This window comes from Schistocerca serialis, chromosome 4 (assembly GCF_023864345.2).
Source record: "Schistocerca serialis cubense isolate TAMUIC-IGC-003099 chromosome 4, iqSchSeri2.2, whole genome shotgun sequence".
Lineage (NCBI taxonomy): Eukaryota > Metazoa > Arthropoda > Insecta > Orthoptera > Acrididae > Schistocerca > Schistocerca serialis.
Genome location: NC_064641.1, coordinates 737117292 through 737130245, shown reverse-complemented (window position 1 = coordinate 737130245; position 12954 = coordinate 737117292). Strand labels below are relative to the sequence as shown.

At 37.6% G+C, this 12954-nt stretch overlaps 1 protein-coding gene across 1 annotated transcript in view; it reads left to right on the top strand.

The window, feature by feature from the left end:
• The window catches only part of LOC126474736 (uncharacterized), a 180806-nt gene extending 168382 nt beyond the window's left edge, over positions 1 to 12424 (top strand). The window contains exon 14 of the mRNA XM_050102215.1: positions 12276 to 12424. Within this exon, the coding sequence (XP_049958172.1) occupies positions 12276 to 12327 (52 nt within the window). The 3' untranslated portion in view covers positions 12328 to 12424. The remainder of the gene's footprint in view (positions 1 to 12275) is intronic.
• Positions 12425 to 12954: the final 530 nt, after the last annotated feature.

The window sequence follows — 12954 nt, the reverse complement described above, 5'->3', positions numbered from 1 at the left end:
ATCAACAGAAGTAGAAATAACTTCAGAGGCACCTCAGAATACCGTAGTATTTTGGGACTCTTGTTCATATTGTATATTCATGATCTTGGAAACAGTATTAACAGCAACCTCTATTACTACAATAGCAGCCATTCAGAATTAGAACCAATCAGCTCATATCTGTGTATAACAATTTGTAGGGATATGAAACAGAATGATTGCACAGAATGGAAAGTCCAGGATAGAATAACAACAATATGGAAAGGATAAATTGCAACTCACCACATAGAGCAGGCACTGAGTCACAGATAGGCACAAGGAAAAAGACTACTAAAATATTAACCTTTCAGACAAAGTCCTCCCTGAAATCCTCCTTCTGAAATAGAAAAAAACAACACATTCTCACATTTGCAGTCAGGCCCAAGAGATCAGAGACAATGGTCATGTATGTATGAGTTGTGGGAATGTGTGTGTGTTTTCTTCTATTTTAGAATGATAAATTATCCTGAAAGCTTAATATTTTAGCATTATTTTTCATTGTACCTGTGTATGACTCAGTGCCTCCTCCATGTGGTGAGCAGCAATCTGTCCTTTCTATATTGTTGTTAATGATTCAATCATAGGCAATGTGAGAGGCAGACTTTAGCTCATTGGTAGGATACACGGAAAATTCAATCAATTTACAAAGGAGAATGCTTATAAATCACTTGTGTGCCTCATCTCAGAATACTTCTCAAGTGTGTGGGACCCATACCAAATAGGACTAATGGGGGATATCAGATGTGTACAATTATGGCTGTCACCAATGGTCACAGGATTGTTTGATTCATGTTAGAACATCATAGATATGTTGAAAATATGAAGTTGGCAATCTCTTGAAGAGAGATGCAATTTATCCCTTGAGAGCATAGTTACAAAATTGCAAGATTGAATGTTGTATAAAGAATCTAGAGACATTCTTCACCTTGTAAGTGTCAGCACTATAGGTATCATGAAGACAGAATTACACTAATTACAGCAAGCACAGAGGCATTTAACCAGTCATTCTTTGTGTGCTCCATATGTGATTGGAATGGGAGGAGACCCTAAACCTTGTACTATGCTAAGTACCCTCTGCTGTGCATTTCACAGTGGTTTACATAGCAAATATGTGGATATAGACCATACTATCCAACTTTACTGCAGTTGTTCAACAATGTGCGTAGCAAACTGCATGTATTTTGAGGATTTAAATGGTCATCTTTCATGCAAGTGCTTTTCAATTGGAAAAAATCCTTTAATATAGATTACATTTTGCTTGGAAACATCCATTTAGAACTTGGTTCTGAGCATTACATCTTATCTGATACTAAATGCTTGCTTGTCAGAGCATGTTGTATGCAACTCACAAACTAGGACAAACAAGCAATAACAACTGTCCTTTATACTTAACTTATTCTGTTTACACATATTGTGATAATTTCTTGTTTAGTTGAGTGATTGTTTCTATGTGTCATGGACATTAAGTCATTATCTAGTTTGTTCTTACACCTTCATCTTCATGCAAAATTGCAATATTCTTGAGCTAAAATTCATTATCTTTAGTTTCCTCAAAGTACTCATCTCTGGTTTCTCTGTCACCCCTCCTGTTTTGACCCAAAAGAGTATGGTGTGACTACAACATGAATTTTTCTCAATTGGTACAGGAAAACCTTATAAAATCTGTTTGGCTAATTCTCTTTTATATTTATTGAGAAATTGCATGTTTACCATAGTAGAAGTCCATTGTAAAATAGTCAAAATTATTGTGTGGAACACTTGCAGAGAGGAGTGAGTAAAGAAAATCTCCTCATTACATAGTGGAGAATTGATTGTTGGATAAGCATGTAAATAAGAACATGTGTTATACAGCACTGTAGCTTCCAAATGCATTCTTCTACAGAGTGTGTGCCCCCCCCCCCCTCCCCGCACACACACTTTTTTCTGGTACTGCAAGCTGAGTGGGCAAATATACTATTCATAGAGGCTGGTGTTAGGGGTGAAAAATCCAAATGTATGAGCTGCAAAGCAGCTATTGTAGAACAACAGGTTGTGTTTGAAAGTGTCAAAGTGTGTTACACAACTACGGTACATGGTGAAACTTGTTCTCAGCCATGGATTTGTGTGGTTACTTTCAGTGATGGGCAGACAGTCATGTCCCCTGTAATAAGAGCCCTGCAGTAATTATAGCAGAATTGATATATGACATAGCTGCTTTCAAATAGGCCATTCTGGATGGCTGCATGGGAAAGGTCTTGAACATACCTCTTACACATATTTTGAGAATGGATTGGAGGCCTGGTGATGCTAGTACTGATAAGGATAAATCAACGTTTAGCAGCTCATGTAATATCATTTTAGAAGAGGTTGGAAGGATTTTTAATTCAAGTTATTCTATTGGAAAATGCATTGGATTATACTTCATGCTTCCTTCCAGAAGAAGCAACAGTAGCTACATTTTTATGAAATGATCATAGAATATGAATATCTGAAGTATTTACACTGAAAGTATTTTAGTGTACAGTTCTGTATGATGATACATTTATGATTCTTCAAATACACGTTCTGATGTGAGTATTCCAGTTACATAACTCTTCACATTCCAAAATCACAGAATATGTGCCTCACCATGTGACTATTTATAATCTCTGTCATACAATTGTATAACTATAGGTTTCACATATTGATATTTTGGTAGATTCTACTGAAGTACAGATGTTTCCTGATATTAATAACTTTAAAAAATTTGTTTCTGCCCACAGATTAAGGAATCCCAACGCTTATATTCCAGAGTAAGTGACTCATCCTGAATTTTTGACTTCTGCAATAGTGCCTATGGTGTTACAGAAATCAGAAACATGACAGTGGATTAAAATACTCATATGTGTGGACAGTTTTCAGCTGTTTTATCAGATTTGTACTTCTGAAGATTGTTTTATAGTATTTTTACTCTTGTATATTCTTCTCTAATCCATTCACCATTGTTTTCTAAACAAACAGAGTGGTTCAGTAAAATGGGCATAATGCAATGTTTCAAACAGAAAAGATGAGAAACCCCACTATTCTTAACTTACGACTGTTATCTGTTTGCATAAGTACAGCTAGAATAAATTGCTGAATATATCTTTACTCTTCACTGGTATGCTTATAACAAACCTTTTAGGTTGTGGAATGTAAGAGGCAGGGGCCTGCACCTCTGTGCTTTAACTACTGTGTCAGTTAGTTGAGTTTTCTCCATAACTGTTTCTGTATTAAATATCAGGCCCCCGTGATAACTGTCTAACCAGTTTTAACAGTGAGAACAGTCTGTGATAAACAAACTGGTAAATGATTTCACACAAGTGCTACATATGAAAAAAATATGATAATCATCCATAATTAAAGTTCTGATTGACTTTAAAGATATGACCATTCTGTACTGAACAACTTTGTGTATGTACAAATTAAAAGGTGTATTGGAAGGTGTATGTAAATGTGAATGTGTTACTACTTTTATGAGCAAAGCAAACAAATAAATATGTGATAAATTTATGTATACACTTTATAACAAATAAATTCTGTTTATTTAAGTGATGGAAGGAATGAGTATGTATTTGTGTAATTAATGACTGTGATTGTTAGAAAAATATAAGTACAGTATAAGTCTTTTTATTTCTGATTAGCTCATCATGGCTTTAAAGCTGAATCTTTTGTCAGAAGTAATCATGTTATTGTATAATAACCTTGAGGTGGATAGAATCACCTTGGTTCAGAGCCTGATTCCTTATTACACACTTAAGTTTCCAAAAATTTTTTACTGGTGTCATGCCTCTGCCTCATTTTCCATAATGTTAAGAAATTTACCTAAAGCTGCAATGTCTCATAAACATCCTGACAAGTTATTTGCCTGTAGGGTGCTGTGACCATGCTGATTTTGTTATTTTGTTTCAGTGACTGCTTAAGAAAAGATCATTGTGATTTTCTTGAGGATATGAGTATGGGTTTTTGGAACAATGCTGCTGCCTCCTCCTCCTTCTCCTCTCTCTCTCTCTCTCTCTCTCTCTCTCTCTCTCTCTCTCTCTTTCTCTCTCTGTCTCTCCCCCCCTCCCCATCTCTCCCTCCCCCTCTCCCTCTGCATATCAAAGTGAGAGTCTCGGATTATGGATGGCTCATCTGACTCAGTAAAACTGAGTATTGGCGAAAGCATAATTTTAGCCTTCTTGTGAACATTTTCAGCTCAAAACTGTATGTAATTCCTAGCTACTGAAGGAGACTTTGAATGATTTCATCAGACATGCTTGCATAACTCATTTGCAGAGAAGTGACATGAAAGGCAAGTATTTAGGTTAAAGTTCTGGTTGGCAGACAATTCCAATTTGTCAGGGAAGTTTACATAGTCAGGAATTCTGTAGTATCAGTTAACAATGTTATTGTCACTAAATCTGGAACCCTATCCTGCAACAATCTGTCTTCTAGTTGATGACAAAGGAAGTTTGCATGATAGAAAAACTATAGGTTATTTCAAAAGGTTGTCAGTCTTACATGTATAATGGCAATGGCAGTCATAATCCAGTTATAAACTTACAGTAATGTGAGTAATACAGTCCTCCAATTTTCATAATTATTTTGCAACTTATCATCTAATAATGATTATTTAATTTGCCTCTTCTATTATCTTGAGTATTTCTTTGGCTTTTCTTAAATTTAATATCTTATGTGTGTCATTTGCACTTTTCTTTTTGATTTTTTTCCTCAATAAATTCAACCTGCTTTGCACTCCATAAGGCTAAGCAACAATCAAATATGGCTATATCTAGAGTTTTCTCCTATGATAATTCTTGATTGTCTTTGTTGATTCTACTATTTAATATAAGAGTCATTGATTTTCCTGTGAGATATTTTGCTTTTAGTTTCTTCTGTTGTATAATATCAGAAGCTACTAGTTATTTTTCTCAAAACTTTTCTCTGTTCCCATATTTGTGCCAGTTTCAGCTTTTAAGTTTACATCTTTTCTTTATTTTTCCTTCCATGTTTACTGATGTAATCTTTCAAATGCCCCACATTTAGTTACTTAATTACATGTTCCATAGGTAATTTGAATGATTCTTCTATTAAAATTATGTGGAATGAGTTAGTTTACAGCAGGATATGAATACATGATTAGTGTTAACATTAATAAATACATTATTATTTTTAGTCCTACTCATGCAACTCTCCCTCTCTAGGAGAAGTTATCCAGGAGAAATGATTCTGAATTAGATTTAAAATTTGCTTCACTATCTGTCAGACATTTCATGTTATTGGGCAAATGATCAAAAACTTTTTTGTTGCTGCATATTGAACTCCTTTGTGAGCCACTGACAACTCTAACAATGGGTAATAAAGGTCATTTGTCCCTATAGTGTTTTAGGTATGGACATCATTGTTCATCTCAAATTATATTGGGTTATTTATGATGAATTTCGTTAGCAAAGTATGTATTGTGATGGTGAGTTAAAATGCCTAGCTGCATGAAAAGGTACCAGCATGATGTATGTGGGTAAATTATTCTAACTGCTCACTTTTGTGCAATCAGTACTTCCTTTCTAAGTTTAAAAACCAGTTTTGTTTTATGAAAAGATTCACAATATTTATGAACCTCATGAACATTTTTGTACAGCTTTCATGCCATCAATACAACTTAAGCTGAATCAGTTTTTTCTGTTGATACCACATCATTTATATTGCATGATTACAAACTGTTACATCAGTAACATGAAGTCTTGGTACAGTACACAAATAGTGATGATCCTCTGGTTGTTATCTTTGCTACATTGATTGGCATATAATTAATACAAAGAAAATCCTTAGAAACTGTTCTTGAAATATACATTTCCACAAATATGCTGTTGTACTTTTTTCATATTGCATCTAACTCTAAAATATATTTTTGTTTATTACATTACTAACAGAAACTAATTTTTTTGCGAAGTGCTTGTGTGAATGTGTATGTTTGCTTTCTTTCCTGAAGAAGGCTTTAGGCCAAAGCTAAGTCTGTAATGGTGTCTTTGTTGCACCTGCCTGCAAGTCAGTGAGTAGCAATCTATCCTTTTCCTAATATTACATGTATCAGAAGCAGAAATCAATGAGCACACACACTATGTGTGACATTTCTGGGTACCCAGAATGTGGATAACTTAACCTAAAATTCAGGTCTGCCTGCCTTCCACTTAGAGTTTTCTCTCTTTGTGTTGAGTTGCAGACAAGTTACCTCTCATACTTTCAGTAAGTGATAGGACATAATCTTCCGGACAAAGCAACTAAGTAGGAAAAAAGCACTTGTTCTGTAGAAGTGTGCAATAAGAATATTGTGCCAAGTATATAATCAATCATCTTGGAGAAGCCTCTCCAGGGGCCTGGGTATTCTTAAAACTATGCACCAAAGCATATACTCCCTAAGGGTATTTACAGTTAATAATAAGAGTGATTTGGGATGAACTGCAATTCACAAAAAAATACTAGAAATAAAAATGATTTTCTTGTAGACTGTGCATATTGCTCTAGGGTTCAAACTGGAGTTTTATACTTTGGTGCAAAAGTTACCAGTAGACATATGGTTGGAAACTGAAAATCACCATATATCCATAAACAAAGCAAAAGAATACTGCATTAGCCACTACTTCTATAATTTATTAGAATATTTTGACTCAAGGCATGTGAATTCCATGTCACTCTAATATTTGTTGTAACGAAATAAATTCTGACATTGGCCACAATTGGGCATTGAAATGAGTGCAGTGGTGACAAGTGAAAATTTGTGCCAGACCGGAACTCAAACCTGGATTTTCCACTTCACACAAGCAGTCACCTTAACTGCATATTACATACATCTTGAGTTTGCCAGTTTATACAGAACTGATAGTGACCTGTGTAAAGGTCCATACATACTTTAAGTATAGTATGAAAGTTCTGACCAAATGTAAATAACTTAGGAGTAAAGAGACCACTCACTGAATAGCAGAAGCATTGAGTCACTGACAGGCAACACAAAAGAAAAAGAAAACTTGCTAGCTTTCAGAATAAATCCAGTGCCAAGCTGGAGTAGAAACGCACACACACACACAAATGTGCCATTATATTGTGGCAGTTGGGCACCAATGCCAAGACTGCATTTCAGCAAGTAGGCTCGGGCAGGTTAGGGAGGGGGTTGTGTCAGGTGGGATGAGTAGAGGGAGAGAGAATGGGTGGCAGGAAGAGAATTTAGGGGTGGGTAGCTGGTGGCTCGGAGGGAGGCAACAGGTTTGACAGCTATGAATGTGGGTGTGGGAGGTGGCAGGTGTGTGAGATAGGCATCTGAAGTCCAGGTACCAGAGCTGGATAGGTGTGGCAGAAATTACTGTGGATATGTGGATTAGGAAGGGAGGACAGGTCATAGGAAGGGGAAAGTTTTAAGTGGAGGTTGTGGGGACAGTGGATTAACAGAGATTGACACCAGGAGTGTCATAGGAGCAAAGAGCATGTTGTAAGCACAACTCTCATCTGCACAGTGATGAAAAATGTGTGGTGGAGGGAAGGTTCCAGATGGCCCAGACTCTGAAGCAGCCATTGGAGTTGAGCATTTTATGCTCAGCTGCATGTTGCACCACAGGGTAGTTAACTTTGATGGTGACCACAGTTTGGCAGTGGCCGTTAGTTCTAGTGGACAGCTGGTCATTGTCATATCAATGTAAAAAAAACTGTGCAGTGATTGCTGCAGAGTTGGTGTATGTCATGGATGCCTTCAGTCTTCAACTCGATGTTGCCTATTGCGTTATACACAGTCGCACGCGAGTGACAATAATGACAATAGTGGCGCCCCATTGTGAGCCATTCAATGCTGTTGTATATGTACAGCTCCAAGCCAGAGTTGTGGTGATATCAGCTCCATGAGGCTATTTCTAGCCCAGCGCCAGCCTTATCAACCTCAGCTTCCCGCCAGTTGCACATCCAGAAATGAATTTTTCTCTATCACGGGCTTAGTAGTACTAGGGCCTGTGACGAGAACCAGTCAGCTCAAACCTTCTTTAAGTGGTTGTGCCTTCTTTAAGCTGTTTCCTAACTGAACACAACATGTCTTTAACTCTAAGTACCTACGTTAACAATATATGGCTCTTAAGTAAGCTCTTAACAAAGAAAGTTATTGGTAGAGTCATGTTAACAGTTAATGATGAGTAATTTAGATGATCTTTTGGATAGTGATTTTCTGGTTAGTGATGTTTTGTCAGAAGATCCTGATGTACCTGCTTAAATGTTGTCTGGTGACTTCTTTGGTGTTCATGTTCATAACAGAGATGAGTATGGTGGTCATATACGCAGGTTGCCTTCTACTGGTGGTGGTATGGTAGTTGAATGTGGCCAGTGTGATCTGGAGAGATACCTTGATGTGTATCAGCCTTCTATGTCTGGTGTACATTTAAGTCAGTCGAGTGTAAAAGATGGTGTCTGCACATCTGGGTCATGTGACATGGGTGTTGCCCATGCAGGTGCAGAGTGCACTCTGACAGCAGCTTGGGTGAAGCTGCTTGGGGTCAGAGTGCCTAGTATTACTAGGCCCATGATGGAGAAAAATTCATTTCCGGTTGTGCAAGCAGTGTTGGTGACTTAACTCTGTGTTATCGTAAATAAAGTGTTGACCTTAAATAAAAAGACTACACATTGATCTTGCCAAAAGCCAAGCAGCAATTCTTCATGGTGTTTTAGCTCTCTGGGGTGCTCTCTGTGTCTCTGGGATACCCCTGTGAACATGTGTGTATCTGTGCGCCATAAGTCATTAACATAGGCACTCTGAGTTAAAGATGTGTTGTGTTTAGTTACACATCTACTTAAAGAGGGTGCAACCACGTAAAGAAGGTGTTAAGGTAGTTGGGCTGGCCAGTTCTGGACATAGGCCATAGTAATACAAGGCCCGTGATAGAGAAAAATTCATTTCCTGTTGCACAGCTGGCAGGAAGTTGCACTACTGAGTAGTTAACTTTGTTGGTGACCACATTTTGGCAGTAGCCATTAGTTCTGGTGAACAGCTGATCATTGTCTTACCAATGTAAAAAAACAGTGCAGTGATTGCCGCAGAGTTGGTGTATGATATGGGTGCTTTCACCAGTAGGCCTGCCTCTAATGTGGTAGGATAAGCCTGTGGTATAATTGGAGTAGGATTTGTTGGGTGGGTAGATAGGGTAGGTCTTGCACCTGCATCTTCCACAGGAAAGGCAAGGACTTGCAATGGGAGTGGCATAGGGATGAGAGTAAGTTGGGTAGGTGATGGAATATCATTTTAGGAGAGGTGGGAAGGATCTTGTGTGTGATGTCTCTCATCACCCAATATCAGCCTGGACTGCAATAACACAACCATCACTGGACTGGCACAACTAAACCACATCCTTCAGAAGGACTTTGATTATCTATCATCATGCTTGGAAATGAGAGACATCCTTACCCAAGAAACTTCCTATGTCTCTAAAGTGATATTCCATCACCCAACCAACCTACACACCATCCTTGTCCATCCCTGTGCCACTCCTATTCCAAATCCCTTGCTACAGGTTTCATGTCCCATTGGAAAACCCAGGTGCAAGACCTGCCCAGTCCACTCACTCACCACTTCCTACTCCAATCCTGTCACAGGCTTCTCCTATCTCACCAGAGGCAAGGCCACCTGTGGAAGCAGCCATGTCATGTACCAACTCTGCTGCAATCACTGCACTGCTTTTAATGTTAGTATGATGATGAACCAGCTGTCCATCAGAATGAATGAGCACTGCCAAACTGAGGACAAGAATAAAGTTGGTCACCCAGTGGCGTAACATGCAGGTGAGCACTGCATGCTTGATATCAATGACTGCTTCAGATCCCGGGTTATGTGGAACCTTCCTTCCACCACCAGCTTTTCTGAACTCCACAAATGGAAGTCGTCCTTGCAACACATCCTTCTCTTGAGTAACCCTTCTGGCATTTTCTTCATTAACCCACTGTCCCCACACACCCCACTCAACAATTTCCCCTTCCTCTGTCCCGCCATCCCCTCCCAATCCATATCTGCACGTCACTTTCAGCTGTGGTAACCATGCATCACATGCCTAGCTGGTACATCTACCATCCCTCCCTCCCTACATGTTCCTAGCCCACATACCTACTGCCTTCCTCTGAGTCACTAGCCACCGAACCCAAACCCCTCTCTCTGCCTCCCGCCTCTGTCTCCCTCTACCCACCCCATTTGGCACAATCCCCACTCCACCACTCTGGTCTACCTGCTGAATTGCAGTCTCGGCATTGTGTATCCAGCTGGCACAATGTACGTGTGTGTGTGTGTGTGTGTGTGTGTGTGTGTGTGTGTGTGTGTTTGTTGTAGCTTGACAAAACTTTTTGTGTGTCTGTCAATGACTCCTTCACTGAGGGATCTCCTTTACTCCTAAATTATTTATGTAAATGCTTTATTTGAAGTATTAGACAAGGACAGCTGCAGAGTAGTATTAGTATAGGAGAAGGAGCAGCAGAATTTTTCAGACTAGGTATTTTCTCCTACTGTATATTTATATATAAAGTAATAACATAATTATCAGTGTGAGTAGACTGGAATTAGTCACTATTTGTTCTTGATATGCTTTATGGAAGTAGTCTGCATTGACTTCTTCTTCTCTTTCACATATAACATGAACTTAATCCACATTTCTGAAGGCTCTCCTTCATGATGGAAATGGTGGAATTTATAGAACATGATATGTGAATGAATGAAAATGCTTTTATGATCTTCTTTTTCTTATTTGTTATGATACTGAAATTATTAGTATTATTTCACGCGAGAACAACATGACTCTGGCACCAAGTACAATAAGCACTAATCACTGGATTCTGTGAGGCCAAGGTACCTTATATGCTACATGGCTTGCATTGTTGATATACTTTTTATATTTCATTGAAAGCCATACATTTAAAAGAAACTATGCTCTGTTTCACTTTAAAAAGGACAGTGACTGACTTGACATACTGGTTGGGAGGGGATAAGTAGAATGCAATAAATAGTTGCAGTATTGATTGCTTTATTTTTTAGGAAAGAAAATATGGTGACAAAAATACAATTTTTTACCTGACATTAATATGTAGTATTTTGCAGCTCATTATCCACAAATTACAACATTTAATTACTTTGAAAATCAATCAAAGATCAAGTTAAAAAAAGAATTGAATGCATGCATCAGATCATATCGCAAAACACAGCAACATGAGTCTGAGTTGTTCTTCATCCAGGAGGAACACAGATATCCCATTCTCTCACAAGAGTTATAAAATTATGGAGTGAAAACATATCTTGCTGTTAGCCACTTACATAAAACATTGCAACTATCATTGATTAAACTCTGCTATTTTTATTTTTCTCTGTTTGTGTGAAATCAGGTCATAATTTCATTTTCCTCCTCCCAGTTCACAATTTCCTCTGTCCGCTCCCAGTAGCTGAGTTGTCAGCGTGACAGAATGCCAATCTTAAGGGCCTGGATTCAATTCCTGGCAGGATAGGAGATTTTCTCTGCTCAGGGGCTGGGTGTTGTGTTGTTTTAATCATCAGTATTTCATCCCCATTGGCACGCAAGTCGCCAAAATTGTGTCAAATCTAAAAGACTTGCACCTGGCGAACGGTCTACCCGTCAGGAGACTCTAGTCACACAACATTTACATTTACAATTTCCTCTGTCTTTCAAACTTTTTACTAATTGCAATATTGTTAAGCTGTGAGGAAGGACAATTCTATCAAAAGTTTTCTAGTATTTTCTCCATCTCTTTTTATCCTCAGCATAAAATTTTGTTAAATGGTATTTTGTTATTATTCTTATTGTTATAATTACATTTGTAAGTGTAAGCTACTCTTCAGTTGTCACTGTTGTGTGTCAAATGCTTGGTTTTAAAGCTGCAATGTAATACACTTTAATAATTCACATTTCATTTGACTGCAGTGTAAAATGTAATGTAAGAGGTCAAGTTACAGAGCAAATTGTTGAAGAGTAAGGAATTTACTTGATCTTGTACTTCATAAATCTTGATGAGTGTAGAAAATTTTTATAGTTTTGTTACAATGATTAAATATTTAAAGTATGTGGAATGAGAATACTGGGCAAGAGAAATGTTTTTATTGTCTTTTTTGTCATAACTTTAATTTGTCTGCCACTTGATTTTTTAATGTGATCAGTAATATTATGTCTGGTGTGTATGTTTCCTCTAACAGTACTGGGGTAGATAGTACATAGTCCTGTGACATACTACAGAATTTCATGATCCATCCTTGGCCATTTCAGATTGCCAGAAGAGGACTCTATGCAGGACATCCCCTTGAGAACAAAGCTGTGATTGAATAATGGAATAAAAAGACTATAACTATGTAGTAGCATTCTACTGCAAGCAGATATAAATTAATGTATTTTTTCATTTGTTAGACAGTAGACTACACGTTAAGAATTTTATTATAGTATTTGTGAAAGGAAACTGGCTCCCAGTAAAATGGCCATCTTTAATACATATATGTGGCTGCTTATGGCACCAACCCAAAAAATAAATAAAATATTTAGATAAAATGGAATCTGCTTTAAACAATTATTCACTCATTCTCAACATTCTTTATATATAGTAATGACTTCTTCTGAAAGTCTACGCCTCCCTCTCGGTTGTGATTTCCTTTTATATATGTATAAGATATTAAAATTTCCACAAATATTCAAAATCAATTTCAAAAACTTCTGAAGTGCTTTTTCCACAGTTCACTTCATTAAGTAGTTTGAAAGGTCCATGTACAGTGGAGCCTCATTCCCATTATGCGCATTTTGGATAACAAGCAAAACAAATTGTAAAAAAAGGACGCACTTAATGAGCAACATTTTGCATAATGAGTGATGACGATTTAGTGTGATGTCACCAGCTGTTTGCATGCAAAGGCGGAAATATTTAACAATATGAACACCTTTCATTGTTGGCAGTGGC